General features: G+C 37.5%; 2 protein-coding genes across 5 annotated transcripts; one reads left to right on the top strand and one right to left on the bottom strand.

The window, feature by feature from the left end:
• Window positions 1-525: 525 nt before the first annotated feature.
• On the bottom strand, window positions 526-16,397 carry LOC111600263 (dipeptidase 1). Its single transcript, XM_023316311.2, has 8 exons — window positions 15,947-16,397; window positions 8,008-8,710; window positions 7,875-7,944; window positions 6,963-7,139; window positions 6,811-6,895; window positions 6,664-6,739; window positions 6,419-6,557; window positions 526-1,174 (listed from the first exon to the last, which is right to left on the bottom strand). The coding sequence occupies exons 2-8, from the start codon at window positions 8,637-8,639 to the stop codon at window positions 1,067-1,069; spliced, it is 1,287 nt and encodes a 428-aa protein (XP_023172079.1). The 5' UTR covers window positions 8,640-8,710; window positions 15,947-16,397; the 3' UTR covers window positions 526-1,066.
• Window positions 16,398-17,714: 1,317 nt separating this feature from the next.
• On the top strand, window positions 17,715-25,250 carry LOC111600252 (fructose-bisphosphate aldolase). 4 transcript variants are annotated; one of them, XM_023316297.2, is made up of 5 exons: window positions 17,715-17,937; window positions 21,571-22,387; window positions 22,457-22,656; window positions 23,713-23,787; window positions 25,065-25,250. In XM_023316297.2, the coding sequence occupies exons 2-5, from the start codon at window positions 21,592-21,594 to the stop codon at window positions 25,152-25,154; spliced, it is 1,161 nt and encodes a 386-aa protein (XP_023172065.1). In that variant the 5' UTR covers window positions 17,715-17,937; window positions 21,571-21,591; the 3' UTR covers window positions 25,155-25,250. The 4 variants fall into 4 exon arrangements, with proteins under 4 accessions (XP_023172065.1, XP_023172064.1, XP_023172063.1 ...); XM_023316296.2 differs by lacking the exon at window positions 23,713-23,787 and having other exon boundaries at window positions 17,716-17,937; XM_023316295.2 differs by lacking the exon at window positions 25,065-25,250 and having other exon boundaries at window positions 17,716-17,937; window positions 23,713-23,946.
• The last annotated feature ends 974 nt before the right edge of the window (window positions 25,251-26,224 follow it).

Below are 26,224 nucleotides of genomic sequence, written 5' to 3'. Positions count from 1 at the left end.
TTTTTTCTTGGTTATTACATATTAACCAATTAATTGTTTAATTTAATTTAACTAATTTAATGGTATAACAAAATTAAAATTTTGTAATCAACTAATGTATTAATAAGAAATTTCAATGAATTTGCAACTGTACTGAGCGTAGCAGAACATAAAGAAATTCGAATGACATTAAATGTTCTATAAAGAAAGGGGAAATTTGCCACATAATATAGTTTCCATAGGCATATATTTGAATATTTATTTAATATTTTTATAATAATAACTTTTTCATAGAAAAAATACGCAATGAACCTCTTTCAATATTCTTCGCCTGAAAGAGGACATTTATAGACGATATTTTGTTGTTTTTTTTTAATTTTTTTCATTTTTGTTTTCGTTTGTTGAATCCAGGCTTAGAATGTTTTCACTTTTCCTATTACTTAGTTTGTTCACCAGCTTTTGTCTTTTCTTCATTTTTTGCTTGTTTTTTTTTTTTGTATTTTTCAGTACGTTTGTTTTACGCTCATTCTTTTTGGTTTTGTCCGGGCATTCGCTGCTTTTTGCTGCTTTCTTTTTGCGGATCCTTGCCTCACTAAGTGCTAAAGATGAAAATAAACATGACAATGATATTTACACAATGTTGGCTGAGCTATGGTAACCTCAGTGTTGTAGTGGCTGCCAGAAGGAGGGCATATGGTGGGTGGACATGCGTATGTGTGTGTGCGTGTAGTTGTGTGTGTGGCCACCCCTATGCCACTTTGTATTTGTTTATGTGCACGGCCAGCTGCGCACAATGTTGCCTGGCAACAGCTGCCACGTGGAGTCTGAGAGATTCAAAGTACATGTGTGTGGGTGTAACTAAACGTGTGTCTATGTGTGTGTGACACACAACTTGAACATAGATATACTATAAAAACAAATGCTCGCATGTAACGACGAAAAAACTTTGTCAATTAACCTAAAACAAGTCTCACTTTACAACACGTACGCTTGACATAATTTCTTCTGTCTCTCTGTTCGTTGGCCTTTGGCATTGATGTGTGTATGTGCTTGTGTGAATGCTGAAACTTTACATATGAAGAAATTATCACGTTCTTGGTCCTTGATAGCGACAGTAGGATCTGCCCATAATGTCCTCAGCTGGGATTGACTGATCAATCGGCTGCACTCGCAATAAGTCCATTTGATCACGTACCTGTAATGAAAGCCAAATAAAGCACACATTTTAAATACTGCTTCAACTATAACTTGTGTGTTATGGGGCGTATGCGCAATATGAATTAAGTTTGATTGCGCCTGCCAAGAGTCGCATGCAAAATGAAATGAAAATTTATGGCATTTGCCACAAATTTTGTGTAAACCATTTAAGTTTTCAGCTATACCAAGCAAATGATCAAAGTTTCTGCTTACTATTCAAACAAGAAGTTCAAATGATTGTGAATTTTTATATGCAATATTAATTTCCAAAAAGGCGGAAAATATGTCTGGGAGAATAGTACTTAACTGAAATTAATATGAATAAATTTGTGAATATTTTTTTTTTGGGCTATTTAAAAAAAGGATATTTCTCTTATTAATATTCATTTTCTATGGTCAAAAATAAATTTTTTTAAAATTATTTTTAAGCACTTTAAACATCCGAAAATTATTGCAAAATTCGCGAGTCGTATCTTAGCTGCTTTAATAGCTCTTTAATTCTATTTATAACTGTTTAAATTTGTTTTCCAAATATTTTTCCACCTAAAAATATTGTTCAAACACTTTGGCAGGCGCTAATAAACTTTACTTTAAACTGCGGAAAATTCTTGAACAATTTTTAAAAAAATGCAAATCAACTTTGTTTAGTGACTTTTTACGGTTCAATTATTCACACAATCTGCAGCAGCGTGTTTATATGAAAAAAATCTTTACACTTTACGGATTTCAGCTACTTATAAAGCAATCATATTGCCATTAAATTATTCATATGTAAATTCCGTATTACAGGGCTATGCGCTGGCCGTATTGGCAATACATTACAGCGAGTCCTTAAAGGACTTCTAAGCATACAGTGAAGCTTTTTCGAGCCTTTCGCGATTGTTTTGGCCAACCTAGTGTGTGTGCCTTACAGAAAAGTTTGAAGCACATTTTATGCCGTGCAAAAAAAAAATAAAGTAAAGGAAAAGCGAAACGTTAGGCACAATAAAACAAAATATATGCAAAGGCAAAAAACACAAAAATAAAGGACGAAAACAAAAATGCAAACACAACAACAACAACAAAAATGTTTTGTTTTCAACACCAAACACCTTTAGAGGCCGCACAGCTGGGACGCAAAGGCAGTCGTCGTAGTCAGAGAAGGGTAGCAGCCGAAGGGGAATACCAGGGGGTGGGGCAGAAGCACAGCCAGCTCGCTCGGCCCATTTCCGGTGCTTTGTAAGCCGTATAACAATCGAATTTACGACTTTTTTATGAGGCTTTATATGCGCGCTGCGTGCCACATACAAACAACAATAAAACGTCAGCTTTTGGCTCAGACTGTGAGACGCAGTCATTGCACTTTTGGCCACGCCCCCATAGACCGCCCCACCGCACAACATGCCACAAGTCCTATTGTGGGCTCTGCCTTTGGCAGCGCTTTTCCGGCCGCTTTGAGCTGCAGTAATGAAAAGCACAGTTCACAGTTACATTTCAGTGAAAAGTTCAAAACAAAAATGGCTGTTAAAGAGCCGCTGCGCCATTTCCATGCTAACCAAATCAATTGTAAGAAGGTCACTTTTCACACACACTCAGACGTACACGCACAGGGAGTGTAAACACACACAGGCCAGCTAAAGGATATTTAAATGAATTTGTCTCGCACAAATTGCTGCCATTTGCCGAGAACTTCTGCCCAATGCCGCCAGCTGGGCTATGTGTCGTGCCAAATGCCTTTCCATGCTCGCATTAGATACTCGCATAAAAGGCTAAAATAAAAGATACATTTACACACAAACACAAGCACAAGGCCCTGAACTGGCTGAACTGCCTCAACTGCGTCGGCAGCCCCTGCTGCCACTGCTGCCTCTGCTTTTGTCTAGATAAAAACTGGCGTCAAGAAAATTATCATGTTCATGGCTATGGCTGCCCCGCACTATGCCCAACCACCCCCATCAGCAACTCACCCCTGCGTATGGTCCCTTACCCTTCAGTCATTTGTGGTTGTTGTTGGGTCGCACTGAAGAGGCGCCACAGCATGAACCGAACTGTGTGGCATTCCCATGAGCTGCCTCAAATCTCTATTGCCCTAATTTCGCTTATTTTTATCACTACTACGCCACACTTATGGGCTAACGGCTAGCTAGTGGGCGTTCTATAAAATTTAAAGTACTTTAGAAGACTCTGCTTTCTTTATAGTATATAAGATAAAATTCTGAATAATATGATGAAGTCATAAAAAAAATAAAATGATTAAACTAAAATTAGTGAAAATAAGCAATTTTGTATAGCCTAAAAAAATACGCTTCAAAATTAAAACTGCGTTTTAAATAAGGTTAAATAGTAATTTAATATTAAATAGTTTATATATAAAAACTGATAACAAATTAAAAATACTTCTATTGAATAAAAAATGTAGATCAATGTATATGAATACAATATAAAAATAATTAAATTTACTGTAAATCTGATTGATTAATTAGAATCTTCATTGCCAAATGTTATAAAAAGTGTGATTAAAAAATACAAATAATTATACAAAAAATACAAATTTTATATTATATTTAAAGTTTGTTTAAATTATTATATATCCTAAGAATTACTTCAAAATTTGATTTAAAAAGAAAAAATATTAAATGATGTCAAATAAAACAATTTATTATCTTATATAAACTTAAAACTAAAGGCAGGCAAGCTAATGAAATTATATATTTAAAAAATATACATGCAACAAACGTATTAAAGCCCAAACAGCGAACAAGAACATCAATTTGAAAGCTTCATACTCGTGAGTGTCCGGCATTAAAAGGGTATCAAATGGGCATCTGTATGCGTGTGTGTGTGTGCATAAGAGATGACAATCATTAAAATGGCTTTTTGCCTAATTTCTATGACTTGCTTAATTATCACAACGATGCCAACGCCCACTCCAGACACCCACACAAATACAAATATAAGCACAGACAAACACACACACTCTGGGAGAGATGAGAGTCCTTTCCCTGTTGACCTACTGCGGCAATGTGCTCAGGGTCCATGGGGTCGCTCTCTGGGGAAAGAGCATTAAGCGTCTAATAATTGAACATTTGAACTGGTTTTTGTGTTCATTTAATTACATTACAGGCGACGCTGGCTGCGATAATATATATTTTATTGTGAATTCGGGTCACCAAGCTCAATAAATGGGAGTAGCGCTCTGATTTTTTATCAAGCCTTTGGCCGGGAGGCTCTTAGATCAAAGCAACACAGCACACAAAAATACAAAATAAATATATACTCAAATATAAAATGTGCGCTTGGGCAACGTTTTTAATTACTTTGTGGCTGAGTTACTCATTGCAACAAATAGCAAAAAGAGCAACGCAAAGTATTACAATGCGAGCACAAATTTTAATGAGCATTATGCCACATAATAAAACAGCACTAAAGCCAGTAATACATATTTATATTTACTATATGGCTGCCCTTTATACAAATATAAATATATATAGAAATATATATATTTTTTTCCATTGTTTTTGAGTGCAAAACGCAATAAAAGCGCTGCGATTTTAATCACCCGCTTTGCCAGAGCCGGCAACACTTTTTAATGTCCCTACTAAGTAAGTATGTATATAAAAATAAGCATTGTAATCACATAGAGGAGCCATTGCTGGGATATACTAGTTTGCTTTTTGCTTAATGCACATAGAAAAGAAGCGTTGAGCTCCAAAACTAATTACAATGTTGCAGGCAGATAAGACGGCTCAGAGCAGAGCAAGAAGACAATACAGAGACGGAGACAGAGACAGACAGTGAGCCAGAGAGAATATGATTAAAGTTCGCAGACGCCGAGACAAGCGCGAAATTAAAAATACTGTGGCATCTCGTTTTTGTGAGGCGCAACTTATGAGCGAGGCAGTTGGAGTTGGGCTGGGGGGGATTTTTAATGAGCAATAGCAATAAAATGCGAGCCACAGCGGCCGAGTTCAAGGGGGCGTATGATTTATATTTGTTATTAAATCTTAAAATGACCGTTGCCGTTCAGCTACAAACTCCAGTCGGACATTTTGAATTAGTTTCTTAACAAAAGCTATTTCCAAAGCAATAATAACAGAGTGGCTTGCGAATAAGAGAGGATATAAATGGAATATTAGTTTCCTTTTTAGTTCTTAGACCAAGAGAAGGAAAACCATGTTTCTTCAAAGCCAATTTAATCTTATCTGATTATCAATTAAATCATAAATTGTTTCAACCTTAAATATGCGTATTTAAATTCACAATCCCTGAACAAGTAGCTAAAAAGGCTTCAAAAGACACGCAGTTTGCTTCGCTTAAAAAAATATACACTCTTTTGTATAGGCACAAAGATCCTTGACATGCCATAGTTACCCGTTAGAGCTGTTAGAGCCAAAATGTTGGCTCAGGCAGTCATTCGACTGTAGAGCAAACGCTTTGGGCACACTTGGCTGAATGGCGCTAAGCATTGAGTGGCATTCGTACTGAATAGAGTAGCCTGCTCAAAAGACTCACAATCGCAGACATATACACACACAAAAGCATAGAGTGCAACAGTCAAGCATTGCGTATTGATTTAAATTGAATGTTGCTTAAGGAGAAGCAACAGCAGCTTTAGTGACAGCCACAGTTGTGCTGGCAAAAGGCACAAACAGAAGCTGCAAGCTTGCCGATCCGGGCCAGCCAAGCACATAGCAAACAAGCTGACCACATCCGCAAACAAACTGCATCAGCTTCTACTGCTTGGACTGCTGGTCATGCTCATGTATAAATATCGGAATAACCATTTGAAAATCCTTTTAAAATTATTTCACTTGCGTCTTTTCGACGCCAGAGACGCTCTAGAGTCTAGAGTCTTGCTCCATTTCGTTTTGTGCCGCTCTTGGTCCGTCTGCTATCCGCACCAAGTATGTGCAAATTCCAGTGCAAAGCCACATTATTCTCTTTATCCTTTGAAAGGAATTTTCCAAGTGCAATAACAAGCGGGCTGGAGAATGCCGACGGCAGCAGCTACAACTTCAGCATCAGCTTCTTGGTGGCTTATTTCGGGCTAGCTGAGCACTGGCTCAATGGAGGACATGTTTTTTGTTGACCAAGAAATGTGCTTTTGTCTAGAGCACTGACTAAGCCCTAATCCCCAAGGTATAATACACAACTAGTCGAAGCCATGCAGAAAATGTTGCCAATGCACACAAAATGAACAATGGAATGCCAAATGACCGAAAACTGCATTTTTTTTGGCATACGAATAGCGCAGACTACTCACCGCTTCAACTTCGTTGAAGACGCGTATAAAATTCCTGCCAGCCAGCTTGGCTATATCCCCCTCTGTCCACTTGTCCGACTCGAGCAGTGTAGCAAAGAGATGCGGATATTTGGATACGTCCTCTAAGCCTTTGGGCACGCTGTAAAAAGACCAGACAAACAAAAAGCACCAATCAAATACCAAGAAACTACCATTTAAATATTCAAAAAATACTCCGAAACTATTTTAAAACTTTGTTGACTTACAGATTGACGCCATCGTAGCCAGCTCCAATGCCCACATGATCAATGCCCGCCACCTCGCGTATATGGTTTATGTGAGCTGAAAAATGCATAAGGGGAATACAAGTTAGTACTTCAGTTAGAAGTTATTCCAGAGACCGCATAACCTACCCACTACGTCATGCAGTGTCGCCTGACCCGAGCAGCTGACAAAGTGCGGATAAAATGCAACCATAACCAGACCCCCATTGATGGCCTGCAAAAGCAAAAGATAGCCAGATAGAAAGTCCAGTTCAGCATAAACTGAGCTCTTCATTACGTACAATTCGCTGTAGCACATGATCCGGAACATTGCGAGAGCTATTACAAATGGCATGCGCCGAGGAGTGCGAGAATATGAGCGGCGCCTGGGAGGTGGCCAGAGCATCCAACATTGTTGGCACCGACACATGCGACAAATCAACAATCATGCCCAAGCGATTCATTTCTTTCACCACAAGCTGCGTAGGATAAGAAGAGAATTAATGCAAGTTATTACTTAAAGTTAAGAAATGTGTTGGCTAAAAGTATTTGTTAAGGCAATGCTAAAGCACACGAATTAATGTGAGCTAAGGTCAGATTAAAATTTATCAAAAGGAAGAAATACTTTTGCGTCTATAAAATCTAAAATTTACTCTTGTTATATATTTTTTTCAACTACTTTTATCCATCTCTACTATTTACATGAAGGGGCGAATTTTTTTCTTAAATTCTATGCTAATCAAAAAATGGACATTATTTTATTTACGATCGGAAGAAGTCCCTTTTCATGTGGCTAATGTTTTAAGAAGTGCAGCGTTTCTTTGTACATATATAGTTATATGTATATTTGTAGGTGTCGGTGTTGGGGGTGATTGTGACGCATCGCCAGTGGGCATTGCAGACTCCATTTGACTTTCTCCCAGCGAATCGCAATTTTATTTTGACTCTTCTTCTTTCATGTGTCGCCTGAATCTCATTCTGCCAAATCTCATTATTTGCTCGAATTTTTGATTTTGAATGTTATTTAGTATTGGCCAGCAACGTTTCTCCACAATCCGTACGAAACGTGGAAGAGATATGAAAAAGTTGTGATGTAAAGAGCATCTGTGCATGTAGTCTAATATATATTTCCAATTTGAATATGAAATACTTACAATATATAATATAACTTACTTATGTTAACTAAAAGCTTTCTACTCATCTCTATAGCTCACCTTGCCAAATATGGAGAGTCCGCCTATGTGTGGATATTTGCCCGGTTCGTCAACTTTGCAACAGTCCGCCCTGTAAGCATTTATGCAGAGTCAATGCTTTGCCCTCTCGCTGGATGCACGATAATTGACTTACCAAGGTGTATTGCAGGTGTGTGTGAGTGTCAGATAGCGTGCGCCCAGCTGATAGAACATGCGCAAAACGCTCAGACTGGTGCCGATCGCATGGCCACCCTCGACGCCAATCAGGCTGGCGATTTTGCCCGTACGATGAGTTTGCTCGATGCCAGCTGCGCTGGTGACCAGGGCCATGTGATGTGGATAGAGCTGCACCAGTCGTCGTATCAGATCGATCTGTTCCAGCGTCAACTGCACCGCATCCAGATGCTGCGAGGAGCATGGAGCGTAGGCGGACCAGAACTGTGCTGAAACCATGCCCTCTTTGAGACGACGTAAATCCGTGTGGCTCCAGGCACTCGACGACCAGGGCGCCATTTCGCGCAGATCGCCGCCGAAGTGAAAGTCCTTCAGCTGGTTCTTGAGGAACTTGCGTATGTTCCAGGGCAAGTCGTTGTGGCCATCGATTAGGGGCACTTCCTTCAGCACGTTCCTCACCCGCTGCAAGCGATAGTCGAAGTCTCCGCCGTTGCCGCTGCCTCCGCTGCCAGGGCCAGCGGCCGTGCATCTTAGGATGGGCAACACCAGCGGTATACAGAGTAAGGTCAAGCAGTTGAGGCCACAAACCTTGGGCAGCTTCCTCGATTTCATTGCCCCCAGGAGCAGCTAGCAGCACAGCACAAGCCACGCGGCACTCACATTGATGATGTTTGTCGTTCGAGCTGTGTGCAGCAAAACAAAAGAAAGTCAAATACCAGTTGAAATCGAAATGGAATGCCAGTGGAGCGAAGTAGTGGATAGGAATATTGCATGAGGTTTCTATTTGTTTAGGTGGGCCAATGGCGTGATTGAGCTATTGAAACTTGTTGGCAAACAAATGCCATAAATATAACGCCAGCGGACTTTTTGGGGCTCGGCTGAGCCCGGGCGGCTAACATAAATAAAACTTTTCATATTTATTTGCAAGCTAACTCCGATATCGAGCCCGAGCACTCAATGCATAAAAATGCACAATAAAAATGCAAAGATTATTTATAGCAAACTTTTGCGTGCAGATCAACCAACGGAAAAAAAAGGCCAACGCCGAATTTAAATAGTTTGCGCAGTGGGGCAAGCAACAGCACTACGTGAATGCCAGAGCAAGACAGCTTAACTACTTGCCGAATACTTTTTCTGCAGCTTTTCATTTCTTTTGCCCGAGTTTAGTAAGGCCACATAAAGTTTTTTTGGTGAAAATACAGGTGAGCGGCAGAAGGAGGAAAAAACACAAAATGCTGAAAGGAAATTGAAGCCAATTCTAGGGTTGCAGTGGCATGTGAGTAAGCCACAGTTGCTGACAGCTGCTGAGGGTATTGACCGGCGCTCACTACACCAAAAATAGCCGCCCAAAAACCCATTGAGATATATATATATCCTTCTTTCATTTTCACAAATTTTCTTTGCAAAAGTCAAATTAAAGTTTTTTTGGCCAGCGGCAAAACTCACAGCGAACTCAACTACACTAAAGTTATCTAATAGTTTTTAATGCATAAGTCAGCTGCATATAAAACTGAAAGCCAAGAAAATAAAATTCCAACTTAAGTGATGCATATATAAAGATGTTTATGTGCACGCAGGTTGATGCAATGCGAGTGCAATTTCGAGTGCGAGTCGCTGAATGGCATCGGCCAACAAAAGACTGTGGAACTCAGAAGTTGTGGAGAGCGAGACTTTAATGCGCTGCAGCTAAATCTGAAGTTTGTTCAATTGCTATAAGATTGCTCAAAACTCTACTTTTTACTATAATACCTGCTTCTAAATATGTTTAGCAGGTATATTCGTGAGGGTGATTAAATATAAATATAATATAACTCTACAAACTATCCAAACGTGAAACTTATTGTGAAAGACATATATACTCGTTCGCGTCAAATCGGGAGATATTACATATTACAACATAAGCTCTGATATTTAAGTTAATAGTAGTCAAAAATTAATTAGAAAATAATGTTTCTTCTACACCTTAATAGCTAGAAATAGTACAACAGAATATGGATTAACCTCGTCTATGAAATAATTCAAAATTATAATCAAGATATCTGCTGACACCACGGAAATAAACATCTTTATCAATGGCGGCTGATGACAAGATATCATACAGAACAGTTGACGGCATAGGGTAAGCTATGAACTCTAATCATTAGCAGCTTTATCTCCCACAGTTTAGAGTGTTCACAGCTAGACCTATAAATTCTAAAGTCCGCCTAGTGGGACATGGCAAATAAAAACATATTAATTTTTGAGTTTTGCCCTACTGAAATAAGTTCAATCAAATATTAGTTTCATTTAAATTCATATTTAACTTTCTGAATTTCTTTAAATCAATTTTAATTGTTGTCTCGTGGAGAAATTTCCAGCATCGAAATATTTGCAATCGACAAACAATCACGTTTTGCTTTAAATTACATTATAAAAAATATAAATTGGTCTAGAATTTTGATAAAGGCCAAAGTCTTGGCTTTGCAGCACATTAATTCGATTGCGATGATAATCTCATTTTCTAAGTAATTTTCTGTTTTTCATCACAGCGTCTACATCTAGTTCTGATAACTTGCCATTCGTATGCCAAATTTTCAAATATTTTGTATATCTTCATTTCTTTTGTTTTATTTCTTATTTTATGCAATTCACGAGTTTTTCATTTGCACAAACTTCGTATGGCATCTGCTGATGTGCATTTTGTAGAGCATACAAATAGACTGAAAAAAACATGTGTGTAGGGGACTGGAAAAGGGCGTGGCAAAGGCGGACTTGGGGACAGGGACAGAGTCGGAAGGCATGAATTCGTATGTTGATTTTTATGGTCTGTTGCTTGAGCACAAAAATGAAAACATTCCACTCGACAAACTTTAGTGAGCATATCTTATGTGCCGCTGCCGTCCGAGTCTTCCTCTCTGTCACACTTATATCTTGCTGGCATCTTTAACATTTTGCTTTAGCTAAAAATTATGCAAAAAATTGACAAAGTCGATAAGGACGCCGACAAGGACAACGACAACGCGCTGCGAGTTGCTTGTCCTGCGAAACGTGACAGAAGCGCAACGCACGAATTATTAATACAACAACAGGACCAACAGCAACAGCAACAACAACAATTCGTGATACACAAGGGTCCCAAATGAGCGCCCATTGGGTTAACAGCAACACAATCGAGCTGCAAACAAACAAAAAGCGAGTGCAAAAATCAAAAATTTCAGACGCTTCGTTAAACATTTATGTCCCCGACTGAAACTGAAAAGGGCCTCAACATTTGATCTTTAATTAAATTGTCATTCGATTCAGTTCCTTTGTTAAGCAATGCAAATGGGGAATCCCACTGGAATGCATTAGGGTTTCACGCAACACCCGAGCAACAAATGAACTGGGAAATCAACTTGAATTAATATGAATTTAATTAAACACATTTTTTGCATCAAATATTTCAAAATATCAAATTTTGCCAAGGCCGAGGAGCGATTTAAACCAAAGTTACCTAAATAAAATTAATTAAATTTAATATCACATTGGTTAGTAAATATTTGAAGTCTTTGTCAACAATAAACCAAAATGCAAACTAAGCTATTACGGCTGAAATCTGATAATCTTAAAAGAAATATACGATATTCTTTATACGATGTATGACCTCAATTCATATCAGACCTTGCTATATGCTCAATTTAGTTTAATATTCTGAACTACATTTTCTAGAGCTCACGATACTACTTACCTATCATAAAGTTAACTGTCTTTAGATAAATTTATAGTAAGATGCAATTCTTTACTGAGAAATTAAGTAAAAAATATATGAACTGGAGACTGAAGAGATTTAACAGCTTATTGTAGCTCTGAGCTTATATAGTAATAATAAATAATACATTTTGAAATCAATTTGCTACTCGATATAGTAATACGACACAGAAATCGTGCCTGCGGCAAAGAGATAAAAAGATATGCCTATATGCTGGCTTGAATAAAGGAATTGTAAAATAAAAAAATATTCTTCCTGAGGGAAAAAAATTTTGTGTTTTGTTTGTTCACAAATAACAGTAAATTGCAATATTTTTAAGTCTTTTGTGGAAATTGAAGTGTATTTACTTCTGGGAGTTTGCTAGTAGATCACCGAATTCGGTTGCCTGCCAGTTGGCAAGTGGGCAGCACAGAAGCAAACATAGTCGAGCCAGACAAAATGGGCGCAAGGATAACTGCGTACAACATTGCGTATGCGCGTTGCCTCCGCAAATGTAAATGCGAATGCGAAAAGGAAGGGGAAAAGGAATGGCAATGGGCATGGGAATGTCATGCGACTATAAGGGAAGTGGGTGCGCTGGGCTGTGCGCTGTGCTATACGCCGTGCTGGAATGCGAAGACTCGTACATTTATTGCAACATATAAAACATTATTTTGCATGGCCTCAAAAAAGAACGGCGCATAACCGACGTACACAAAAAAAGAAGAGAGAGAGAAGACGAGGAGGCGAAAAAAGTAGCAGAAAAGCGTAACGCGCGTTGCAAAATTGCAGCAAGGAAATGCGACGTCGCTGATGTCGCTTACGATGTCCTGACTGCAGTTGCGATTCTCATACAAAGTGGCAAGCGAATAAATAAAAAATAATAAAAATATTCTTTGCCTGCGACATTAGCGCTGCTGCTACTGCTGCATTTAAGGAAGTTACACAGCGACTGAGCTGAGTCGCCAAAGGACTAGCGAGTTTGTCGTCCTTCATGGCAAGCAAAGGAAACGTGCCGTAAACTACAACAGACAATCAAAATGCATTCATGTGCGCTTACTTAACGTTATTTATAATCAAACACGATGCAACCCTTGCCCGCGCACTGCCACTGCAGCCCCAGAAATTGCTGGTCCTGTTGCCTGTGCTCTGGTGCTTCTTTTCATTTGCCCTTATTCATTCGCTTGCTATTCATTCAGCAGCCAAATTCCATTCAATACGGATTGTTGCCAGCCATCAGTCGCACAGAATTTCCATTTGCCTCGCAATTTCCACGCCTTGACTTTCCGCAGCTCGAGCATTCCTTGGGGGCTTCACGAGTCCTTGCACCCAGGCAAATGCCAGCACCGTGTCTACCAGCAACAAATTCGCTTCTCTGAATGCCTAGCTATAATAATCATAATAATAATAATAACAATAATAACACGCTGCCTGCAGCGCTTCATACAAAGCTTCAAGTAACCACATCTGCTCGACTTACAACAATTTTCCATTTTAATAAGCATCATAAAGCGAATTCAAGAAATATTGGAAACCAATAGCCAGAGCTGATCTTTGTTCCGCACAAACAGCGCCCAAGCCAGCTTAAGAATTCTTTTCAAATTTGCTTTTCGTTTATTATATATAAATTCTATACAATATGTCATCACATAAAAACGACTGAAAACTACTTTTATAATATATTTATGCATTTTATTTGTTTAAATTTTGGCTAAATAAGGATATTTAAATTAATAAATAGAAATAAAAACTATATCTTTTTTATTTATTTATATATTTTACAATTATTTTCTTTTTTATTATTTATTCTATTTTATATTTATTTTTATTTTATTTTTATTATTATATTTTTATATTAATTTGCATTTTTTAATATTTTATTTTGCATGTTTTTATTATCTATAAATTATTATGATAGCTCAAACATTTCTCTCCCTTGAATGAACAAATGATTAAGCCAAGGAATCAAGTGAAAGTTGAGCACGAAATATTTAGCCATATATTTATCGTAATGCCAATCTGATGCCACTCTCAATAAGCGAAATCAAAATGAGCATACGGCGTACATTAATTGAATGCAGGCATACCCCTAATACAAACGGCGTTGCCTACTCTTAAAATTTAGGCGAAATAAGTAAAAACTCAGAGCAGCAGCTGATGTTGTGCGCTGTGTGGGTGTTTATTTTTTTTTCATATTTATATATATATATATATATATAAATATGAAAAAAAAAATAAACACCCACATATATATATATATATATATATATATATATATATATATATTTTATATGTATATAATGTATTAAACTTATTTTCTTGCTTATTTCGCTGGCAGTAAAATAAAATTCTTGCGCAGGCAAACAAATGCGAGAGCCGCAGCAATACAATGCCAATTACCAAGGAGCTGCGACCCAAAGGCATGCGTGCGTAAGAATGAATTGAAATAATTTTACAACATTTGGTCGTTGTTTGATTTGCCTTGGCATTCTGTACTTTGCCCTTTTGTTTCTTTATGGCATAATTTATGCACGGCTTGAAAAAACAGAAATTTCTAAAAGGCTTAAAAAGGCCAGCGATTCACACAAGTGCTCACCGCAATCAAAGGAATGTTTCGCCTAAATAGTTTTTATTAAATTCAAGGGCTTACCCATCGCCAGCAAGTATTATAAATGAAAAATATCAGGGATATAATATAATTTAATTCTATAATTTAATTTGCCGTTTTCCGCGTGATTAATGCTTGCATTTCATTGATAATGTCATACATATAATTCACAATTTTTTCTTATTTATTATTTACTTGCCCCGCATTTAAATTAAGTTATTTTTTCTGTAATTTGTATAATTTATATGCAGAATAATTTTACGTGTTTATTTGATTTTAAATTGATTTAAGTAATTCAATAGCCAATTATTTACATTGAAATTAATTTATATAAAATAATTACTAATTTTGTGACATGTGATACATTGATTGGAAGTGCTTGAAGTGTTTAAAGCATATGAAATATTTTCGATATATATTATCAACTTCAAATTTCAAAAACAAAAGCGGAACCCATTTTCATTATTAAATTTCGATAAGGATTTCATCTTCTGTTAGCTAACATAATAGAGTCTCAAACTAACGCAACAACACAAGCGCCATACAAGGAATCTATATAAAAATAAAAAAGCTATTGGGGCAAGTCATATGAATATTAAATTTTACATAGCCTTTTCCCGAGCTTTATTATCTTCTCTTTTAAGTATATAAATTCTTCCTAATTTGAATTAGTAATTTAAGTAAAATAACAATCAAAGCTGATGCGGTCAATTTAGTTTAATACCCGTCCAGAGTTAAAGCCAAAGTGGCTCAGGGTAAACAATAATAAAAACAAAGCCGATATTAATTACGATAAATGATTAAAATGCAAATGGCTAAAACATTTTGATAGATTTTCTACTAAGGTAGCAGCTAGGGAATTGGGCTCTTCCGAAGTCGAGGTCAGGTCGACGCTCTGCCCTAATGGCAAGTGTGGACAGTTCAAACGATGGCAACGCCCCCTAAGCACCTGGTGAGAGATAACAAGCATTTTACAAATGCCACAACAAGCGCAATATAAAGACTGCGGGCCAGTCTGCGGTCTGAGCTCAAAGTTCAAAGCAAATTGTTGCGGAAGGCAAGAATCAACATTATCGTTAGCAAGAGGCAGGACGAACTCAGCCAGCTATGGGATACTCATTTCAACAAATGCAGACGACAAGCGAAAGGTTCGCACACACACACACACACGCCCATTGTGTGTGTGCCATTTAAAGTCAATGTGTGTGTGTGTGTATTGGTTATATAGAACTTTTTGGCTGGGGTTGGGCAGCGGGCGACTTGACAACGCACAGCATTCGCATGTCGCCTGCTGCATATTAATGAAGTGGCTGCCACAGCCACAGCCGCAGCCGCAGCCAGGCAGGATGTGGGGCAGGATGGAAACGGGGCGCTGCTCGAAGCAATCATCAATATCTCAATATTACGAATTTGGTTGCCACGAAAGAAAAAAAAACCACAATAACAACAAAATCTGCATATGAACCGCAGGCCCTCAATTTTTGCCAGATAAATACTATATATATATCGTCTGTATAAGGTATATAAATAATACATACAGACATAGATATAGTGTGCGTGTGTTTCTATATTTGTGGGCTACAATTTATGGGCCTGGACGCTTACCAGAATTGTGCAAAGCGTTTAACATGCTCAGCCGCCTAGACGCTCAGTGACTTTAAGCTTTAATACTTTGCTTTCGCTTGTTAGTCGTCTCGCCGTTGCTTTTCTTTTTCGTTTTATTTGATTTTTTTCTTAGGTTTCTTTTCAGTTTTGTTTTGTTTTCGATTTCCTTGCTCTGCTGCTGTTGCTGTTATTTGCACTTCACTTATAATTCACATAATTTTCTTGCTTTGGTTCACACACACGACAAGAAAGTCGCGTAATTGTTGTCGCTCTTGCCGCCTTAAGGGCAATGGCAGCCACGGCGTATACGTAACGTAATTTGCTCGTCTGCGTGCTTGCGAGTGCGTCTGTCTGTGTGCGTCCGTGTACGTAAGTGTATGCGAGTTTGCCTGTGAGGCGAATGCAACACGTGTGGTTGTTGAAAAGCCGCGCGATTGCCACACAACTCATCCGGCCGACGCACGAAATTGAACTGAAACTGAAACTGGCGACAAATGTGGAACACAGCTCGCCGCACAGTGGGACAAGTGTCCCATGCAACACGAAGACCGCACGAAGCGGCCGAACGAGCTCAATGTTTGAGAGCGCCAGCACCACAGAGAGCAGAGCACTTACCGCTTTCCTCCTCATCTTTGAGTGAAGCTGCTGTCGGCCTATGCATTAGATAAGAGCAGAACGAAGACACAAGAACAGGATATCTGCAATTGAGCAAAAGCGAAAAAATTAACTGATTCATTGATTTAATTGGCAATTCTAGTTTGACCCATCACGGAATTCCTTTAACTAATCCGTAGGCTAGGAGAGTCCGTGCCAACTTTTCTCTTTCACTCAATCTACGAAAATATACTTGATAAATATTGGGATTTTCGTGGTTTCGCTTCATCAGCTGTTCCGTAAGCAGTTAGTCAACAGACTTGAGTCCTTCCACGTTGCTGGAGGTCAGGCATGTTTTCAAGTGCTTCGTTATTGTTGTTAGTGTCTGCGATGGTTGCCAAAGGGAGGCACGCAGTTTAATGGTCAATCTTTTGTGTGTAAGCCTTCTTCAATAACGATTCCTTCACGATTCAGTTTTGCGGCACTGAAACCGTACTTTTCATAATAACTTTTTAAATACATTTAATAGAAAGAAAGGTTTAACTTAACTCTCATAAGATAATTATGTATGTCTTCAATAAGACGATGTACGCCTAATGTACAGGCACAGAAATACCTCAAATATATACTAAAATACTCCAAATAAAATAAAAAGGAACAGATTCCTTGTCTCGATCTCTTGGTAGGATGTGCACCAAAAATTTGGTGACTTGAGCCAAAAAGCTCTAGAATATATTATATATCGCAGGCCCTTCAAATCATAATCAATCCCAACTTAACTTAAAAATAAATAAATAGAAAAATAACGTATAAAAATATTTCAAAAAATATATAATGGCTAAATGCTTACATCATGCATTTTATGTTTTTTTTTTTTTATAAAATATATATATTAAAATTGATCTAAAATCATATTTAAATTTCATTAAATTACTTCCTAAATTCAAAATGCAGCGCCACAGGCCAAGCAGTGCAAAGCAGTGCAGTTCAATGCCATCACTAGATTAGATTACCTTGGAAAGCAGTGCAAGCTTTAAATAAGCTCTACCGCAGATATGCAAATGCTGCGCTAGTCACAAACCCGCTGGAAAGCTTCTTCATAGGCTTTTAGATACTAAAAGCTTTTTGGTATTTTACATTTAGGCACAAAGTTTCGCGCGTATTTGGCAACACCGAACGACCTCCAAACAACCTTTTGACGTTTCGCTGTTTTACATTCGGCTGTCTTTTACTTATTTCGCTTTGGAATTTCTCGCCGCCGCAGCCGCGAGCCGAAAATAAAAGCGTCGCCAATTCAACTCCAGTGCAGCAGCAGCAGCAGAGCCAGCCGGTAGCCAAGCAGCAGAGAGCGGAGCAAAGCAACCGAAGACACCCACACAGTTTCATTTTCCAGATCGGTGAGTGTGTGTCTGTGCAAACGTGTGTGAAAAAAATAATAAATATAAAATATAAATAAAAAAGAGCAATTAAGGGGGAAAAAGTGCAGTTCGTAATCTGGTTATATCAGTGCAATACTTTTTCGTTCTCAACCCAAGTTGGTTTCGTAATAGTTTTTTGCAGTTTCTTTAAGCTGAAAAAAGTTACAGAAAGCTCTCGTAGTTTGCCTGCGTGTGTGTGCTATTTTTTCAAACTGGAATTTCCTCTAATTGGAAAATAAATTCTTGTTAGTTATGAGTTAGACTTATTTTACGATTTCCTCTTGAAGTTTCTACTGTTTCCATTGGCTGCGATAAAGAAACGTCGTTGACCTATGCAACTGAATGTTGATAAGAAACTTGAGTACGCTCTCAGCTATCGTATAACGGTGCTCTGCCAGTCTAACTGGCTGAGCCCGCCTCCCCCACCCACATGTTTAGCTAAATTTTCACTCTTGAGTTCGTTTGCTTGTTGGCAGCGCTTCAACTGCAAATTGCTTTATAAATAGTCGCCCCAAGTCTTATACATACATAGCACATTTATAAGATGATCATGTATAATTGTCAGTTTGCATCTATTCATCAGCTTTCGTTTAGTTTTCAATTAAATGTCGTCATTGCGGCGTCTTTATTGACATCGTCAATTGACATTTGCTATGCAGCATTGAGAAACCTTTTGTTCTAGCACATGATAACAAATAAGAAACGGGAGAAAGCGAGATAGCACGAGAGAAATGAAGAAAAAGAATATTTGTTCTATGGCTTTACATAAGATAGTGATCCGTGGGGAGGAACAGAGACAACGATAGAGAGAGAAATAGTCAGTATAAGAGTATTTTAAGAAGCGTATAAGATGAGCATAAATAACAAAATAAGTAACGCTAACTACCCTTAAATTGAAATGCGCAAAAAAACAAGTTTGTGAATGAAAACGATTTCGCTGCTTGAAGCTTCCAATGTTATCTGCAGCAAAAAATATACATGCGTATTGAATTGAATATAATCGCATATATATATATATATATATATATATATATATATATATATATATATATATGCGATTATATATATATATATATATATATATATATATATATCTAATAACTGAAATACTTAAATTTCATCTATGAAGACTAGCTGCCAAGCAAAAAAATATATGTATCAAATAGAGTAACCTCGTTGTTTATTATGTGTGATATATTATTATAATTATTTAATATTAATTTTCAATTCAGCTCAGTTATTCCAAAACTCTTGCTACAGCTTTTCCTATTCATTCACAATATAACGCCCTTTAAACACACGCGCTCTCTCCCTCTCTCTCTTTCTCTCTTTCACTTTCTCTACACACACTCTCTCTCTCAACCACACTTCTGCGTGCCCTTTGGATCATCAGTTTCTTTTGGAGCTGCTGACGCAGTTCGTGTTTATGTTCTTTTGACCTATTGCTACTTGTCTGGGAGGCCGGGCCTGTTATTGAGTCGAGCAGCTACGAAAACATCCCGAACGGGTCGGATTGGGAGATAAGCATAACTTAAGCCATAGTGAAATGAGGGGGGGCTCGCTTGCTTATTTTTATTTTTTTAGTCGAAGGTTAAATGTTTAACCGCCTGACGACAGCGCAGGCAGCAGACTATTTTGATGCTTCCAAAGCTTCCATAATTTTCGAAAATTTAATTTTGTTCTTTTTTCGTCATTTTATCAACTTGTTTTTTTTTTTACTCGCAGCCGCTGCCATTATGCGATATGTGTACACATGTGTCTATTTTATTTTCATACAACGTGTGTGTGTGCGCTTGTGTCTTTTTTCTGATAGCGTTAATTTATGTTGTTTTTGTTGTTGTTCCCTTTGTCTGCTATCATGCGTCTCTTTTTTGTTTTCATATAACTTTTCGTTGAGTTTCTTTTAGCTGCAGTTCAGTTTTCGAAAGATTGCCGGCTCGTGTAGGTGTGTGTAAACTAAGTGAATCAGCTTTACTAAAAACTAATCGCAACTTTAGAGCAATATATTGTCAAATGTATCAAATATTTATCAAGTCAACAATTGTTAGACTGCACTTGCCCTGCTGTTAAGGCTTTAATCAGTTTGTATATTTACCTATATACATATACACTATATATGCATATGTATATGTATACATTGTATACCTTTTCGTGCGGTAGTGCGTGCTTCTTTTCAATGTCAAACAAGTCAAGCAAGCATCGTAGCAACTTTGTTGTATCTAAAACTTTTTCTCTATATGACACTTGTGCTCTACTACTCTCTATCTCTCTCTCTCTCTCACTCTCTCTCTCTCTCTCTCTCTCTCTCATTTGTGCCACACGCGCTTTATGATTGTTTAACCGATTCGTAAGCAACACGTCACAAATTCGCCGCGGCAACATGTTGCCTGTGACCTTGTCCAATGTCAAAGTTTTAAGCATGCGCCGCACACGCCACGCAGCGAAAGTGAAAGTGAACGTCACAGTTGTCGAGTAGACGACAACTTTCCCCCTCTCCTCGCCCTCTTTCTTCCTCTCTCTTACTCCCACTCTCCTTCTGCACCGAAATGTGTTTTACATTTGCCCTCACTGAATTGCCGCGCTCAGCGCTCTGATTACATCAGTCGATGCTGCAGTTGAGTTCGTAGTTGCGTCTTGGCTCAGTTGCTCAGAAAGCATTGTCGAGGTTGGTCGATCTATTCAAGAGTAAAAACACAAATAAATAAATTAAATAAAGATCTGTGCGATTAGTGACTAATACTCAGTAATTAGTAAAGTGTGTTGCAATAGGGCTGCTTTTATTGTAAAACTGTGATGAGTGCTGATGAAATCTCGCTCAACTTTTAGGAGTCTGAATAAATTTATGAAGTTAAGGGGAAATTGAAAATACTTGGAACGAATGAAAATAAATATACATAAATAAATAAATTTATAAATATGAATTTATCAATATATGTTAATTAAGTGAAACTTTTAGTACATTTCATTACAACATTTAACAGAGCTGCAAATGCCTTGGCAACATTATTGCTCCATCTCAAGCAACATTTTATGTATATCGGGAATTTATACATGTGCGCAAAGCTTTAGTTTATTTTCTATAATTTGCACAAATGTGTGTGCCTGGTCACATTGCTGTTAGCGCTGCTCCGCAACATTTTGTGTATGCTTGTGAAATGCTGCAAACAAGCGTGCGCTGACGCTCTCTTCTATTCACAAAGTGATAAAGAGAGAGCGATGTTAGTCACTGAAAACAGCTGTGCGTTTGCAAAGCTTTCAAAATCTTAAGCCCCATTTGATTGATAAAAATGTATTTTATATGTACACTAATACAGTTTTCGGACACACGTAGTCTTTTTGTATAACAAATTTTTTAATATTTTGGTTGAGAATAACAAATTCGGCTTTATCATACACATACTTATATATATATATAGATATTTTTATGTACATCTAAAGCGAATATCGTGAACTGAAAACGGTGTCTAAATTCTTAGTAGAGAGAGAACGCATTTCTTTCCAATTTGAGCAAAAATGCATGTTTACACGTTCCGAGTTTTGCAATCAGTCTATTGCATTAAATTACCACTCAATAGTAAAACCCAAAATCAAACTCAAAATGGACCATTTCAGAACTATACACAAAAATCAAAGATGACCACCTACTTCAATTATCCCAGCAAGGAGCTGCAGGACGAGCTCAGGTCGATTGCCCAGAAGATCGTTGCCCCCGGCAAGGGTATTCTGGCCGCCGATGAGTCCGTCTCGACCATGGGCAAGCGCCTAAAGGATATTGGTGTTGAGAATACCGACGAGAACCGTCGCGCCTACCGCCAGCTCCTGTTCACCACTGACGATAAATTGGCCAACAACATTTCGGGCGTCATCTTGTTCGACGAGACTGTGTACCAGAAGGCCGATGATGGCACTCCCTTCGTCCAGTTGTTGAAGAAGAAGGGCATCATTCCCGGAATAAAGGTCGACACTGGTGTTGTCAATCTGATGGGCTCCGAGGATGAGTCGACCACTCAGGGTCTCGATGATCTGGCCAAGCGTTGCGCCAAGTACAAGAAGGAGGGATGCGACTTCGCCAAGTGGCGTTGCGTCCTCAAGATTGGCAAGAACACCCCATCCTACCAGGCCATCCTGGAGAACGCCAATGTGCTGGCCCGTTATGCTTCCATCTGTCAGTCGGAGCGCATTGTGCCAATTGTGGAGCCCGAGGTGTTGCCCGATGGCGATCATGATCTGGACCGCGCCCAGAAGGTCACTGAAACCGTTTTGGCTGCCGTCTACAAGGCCCTCAGCGATCACCATGTCTACCTGGAGGGTACGCTCCTCAAGCCCAACATGGTCACCGCTGGCCAGGGCGCCAAGAAGAACACACCCGAGGAGATTGCCCTGGCAACAGTCACGGCCCTTAGCCGCACTGTGCCCGCCGCTGTTCCCGGTAAAGAAACCATGACATAAACCTCTAAACATTGACCCATTTGGCTAACCGCATCTTTGCTGTGTACAGGCATTACCTTCCTGTCGGGCGGTCAGTCCGAGGAGGAGGCATCTGTCAACTTGAGCGCCATCAACAATGCTCCAGCGCCCCGTCCCTGGAAGCTGACCTTCTCATACGGTCGTGCCCTGCAGGCCTCTGTCCTGCGCGCCTGGGGTGGCAAGAAAGAGAACATTGGTGCTGGCCAGCAAGAACTCATCAACCGCGCCAAGGTGAGTTCCAAATTTTATGGTTAAATGGAGTTTGGGCTTAGCTGTAGTTTGGGTTAGTCAAGACCTTGAATGTTCGCAAGGGCCTGTCAGGTGTCAGAAGCCACATTAATCAAATCATTTAACAAACCTCAACAACCCATCACACCTCATTTAGGCTAATGGACATGCCTCTTTCGGCTGTTATGTGGCTGGCTCTGTTAAGGGAGCTGACGGAACCTCTGAGCTCCATGTCGAGAATCATAAATATTGAATGCGTTCGCTTGAAAGGGGCTAAATGGAGCAAAATGGATTTAAGTGGGCCAAGAATCTAGCTATATAGAGGATCGAAAGGTCTATGAAGTGTACGGTTTTGCTAAGCGTAAAACTCAAAATGTTATATGTGATCGTAGTAATTTTTTCAAGATCATTATCTAGTTTTTCATAATATTTTTCTACATATATATTTTATATACGCAAAATGACAAGTATGCATTAAAAATATTTTACTAAATTATTTCCCGAAAGTCTTCATTAATACAGTCTTATACGAAGAGCTTCTATCCTAACCTTTCCTAACCTTCGGCATGCAAGACTAAAATAAAAACTGAAAAATTCTATTCAAATTTGTTCCTTTTTATACGTTTCCAAAAGTTCATTTCCCTAAACCTATTTACACTAATTGTTCCATCTCAATTCGTATTCCATAAATTAATTTCTGTTTCAATAAAATTATAAATTAACACACAATTTTTATCTAAATAAAATAATAAATAACTTATTTTTCTCATTTCTGCTTAACTTAACTATCAATTTTTTATATAAGCTAATTTTTATAATTCTCGCACAATTTTCATCTAAATGAAGTTATTTTTCTGACTGAACTAATTTCTGTAATTATTTCATTAATACTTAACACATTTTGCATTAAAATAAAATTTTATCATTAACAAATATTTCATTTATCTTTTGAATATTTGAAATTTTGCTTTTATGTTTGTAATTCGTTTTGCACGCTATTTTTCGATTAATCCCTAAACCTATTCCTGCTTTCCTTATGTTTATCCTCGCTATCCTTAGGCCAATGCACTCGCCTGCCAAGGCAAATACGTGGCTGGTTCGATACCCTCGTTCGCGGCCTCAGCCAGTTTGTTTGTTGCCCAGCACAAGTACTAAAAACAAAACAAATCAAATGCAATTCCTAACGGCTGCAATCTGACTCCAATTGGCTCAACTGCGCTGAGCCAAAGCCCCAACAGTCCTGCGCCAAAAATGGAGTTACGCACACATACCTTATATAGTCCTACAACTAGCATTCTAATAATAAAAAATTTATACTCATTAAATACTGTTAAAATTTTTCTACATTTCTCGAAACTCAAGAAAAATATAATGCGAATAAATTTATGTTGAAAAATATAAAGAAAGAAAATCATTTGAAATTTTTAGCTTTTAATGAAAATCAAGTTTTAAATTTTAATATTATTTTTATTTTAGTTTTATATTTTATTTTTCATTTGTATTTTTTATATATATATATTTTTTTTTTTATATATTTTTATTTTATTTTATTTCATTTTCATTTTAAACATTTTTTTTGTTATAAAAGTTTTAATTTTATCCTTTGCTTATATCTTAGACCAACTGTTCCTTTTACTCTATGTAAATATATATTTTATAAAAATAGGCCAAGATTTGTTATGATATTTGCAATTTAAACTCTTCTAATGCTTGTCAAACTGTAAAATATTCATTTTATTAATTCAAAATCCTTAACTCTGTTCATATTTGTCTTGTTAGCTAAGACTACTTTATTTGCTAAAAATTATTTTAGATCCGATGCTTGTCAAACTGTACAGCTTGCTATACCTTACGTAACCATTACATATTATAACTAAGTAAATTGCAGCGAGGCTTTTGAAGAATCAGCGTTCAAACACATACACACACACGCCCACACCCAGACATGTCGGACAACGATGCGTATACAAAATTACAGGAATTACGTGCTCAAATTTGATCAGAGACATAAGTAAAAGAGGAGGAAACTTTTTCCCCTTTGGGGTCTGGCAGAGTTTGCAGCACAATTAACCGTAATCGAATAAACTTTTTACTTTAGGGGGAATTGCAAATTGAAATTACGTAAAGTAACCAACGTGTGTTGTGGGTGGTTGAATATTTCGGGTTATGCGTAAAAGTTTGAAAAATGGCCGCTGGCAAGGCTGGGACTCAACTTTCTTCTGCACAGTTAACGGTTCAGTGAGTCATACCAGAAATCACGGCACAAGTCGAAAGTTTAGGCTGAGCATTTAGTTCAGGTCCAGGAATTTGTATATTAAAACTTGAAAAGTATTATTTTAATGGCAAATTAATTAATATTTCTCCCCCCTCCTCTGTCTCTCTCTCTCTCTTTGTTTCTCTCTCATTTTCAGGCTAACGGCGATGCCTCTTTGGGCAAATATGTTGCTGGCAGCGCTGGTTCCGGTTCCGGTTCCCTGTTCATTGCCAACCACGCCTACTAAGGCGGGCAGCAGCAGATCATAAAAAAGCGAATTGCTGAGAAAAAGGAATTCACGTTTCTCTCTCGCGGCAATTTTCATTATTTATTTTCTAAGTTACCAAGCAAGCGAAAAGCTAAAAAGAAGGCAACAAAAATGTTAAAAAAAAATGAACAGAAGAATGTTTAAAAAATGAAAAATTTATGTTTATTGAGACGCAAATTTACTTTTAGTTCTAAGCACAAAACAAAACCAAAATGTTGAAGTTATGCAAATTATATATATATATATATTATATGATTATAAATATTATGTAATATTTCAATGTTCGAAATCTACTTGCAACAATAAGTAGCATGTCGTAAATCGTAATCGCAAGCAAAACAAACAACATCAAAGATTTTCAACATTGAAATCACATGAGTTTATTATGTTTCTACTTTTTCAATAATATTTTGCAATGTTTGTATACAAAAAACAAAAACAAAAACGAAAAATGCTATTTTTCATAATTATAATTATTACACTTTATATTTATGATTATGATTGTAATTATTAAGTGAACAAAATGACGCAAATAAACAAACACAATCGAAATAAAAAAGAATACCTAAAACTAACCCAACAACAAAAACAAAACAACAACAAATCTATGACTAACTTATATTGGCCCAAGACAAGCCAATATACATATACACAAAATGAAATGCATTGTTATTGTTATATATATTATACAAAAGCAGAAAGAAACTATTAACAAAAGAAAAACAGAGAAAATTACGAAAATTATGATTTATAAGTTTTTCGCATGGTGACTTCACAACTGTAGTTGGCACATGTGCGATGTCTGCAGCCTATTCATAACTGTTATAGTTAATATATAGAGAGAGTTTATCGCCTCTCTCGTTCGTTGAAATCAAGAGCAACACGAGCAAGCGAGCAACTACTAACCCCATATTTATCTATTCTCAATATATATATATTTGAATATTTATGATTCATTTATTATTATGTGTTACTCAAATTTATCTATCTATCTATATATATATATATATATATATATATATATGTATTTCTGCATATCGTTGTTAATC

The sequence above is a fragment of the Drosophila hydei genome, unplaced genomic scaffold (genome assembly GCF_003285905.1).
Source record: "Drosophila hydei strain 15085-1641.00,03,60 unplaced genomic scaffold, DhydRS2 tig00000063-arrow-pilon, whole genome shotgun sequence".
NCBI classification, from domain to species: domain Eukaryota; kingdom Metazoa; phylum Arthropoda; class Insecta; order Diptera; family Drosophilidae; genus Drosophila; species Drosophila hydei.
This window is presented reverse-complemented; position numbering and strand designations above follow the sequence as displayed.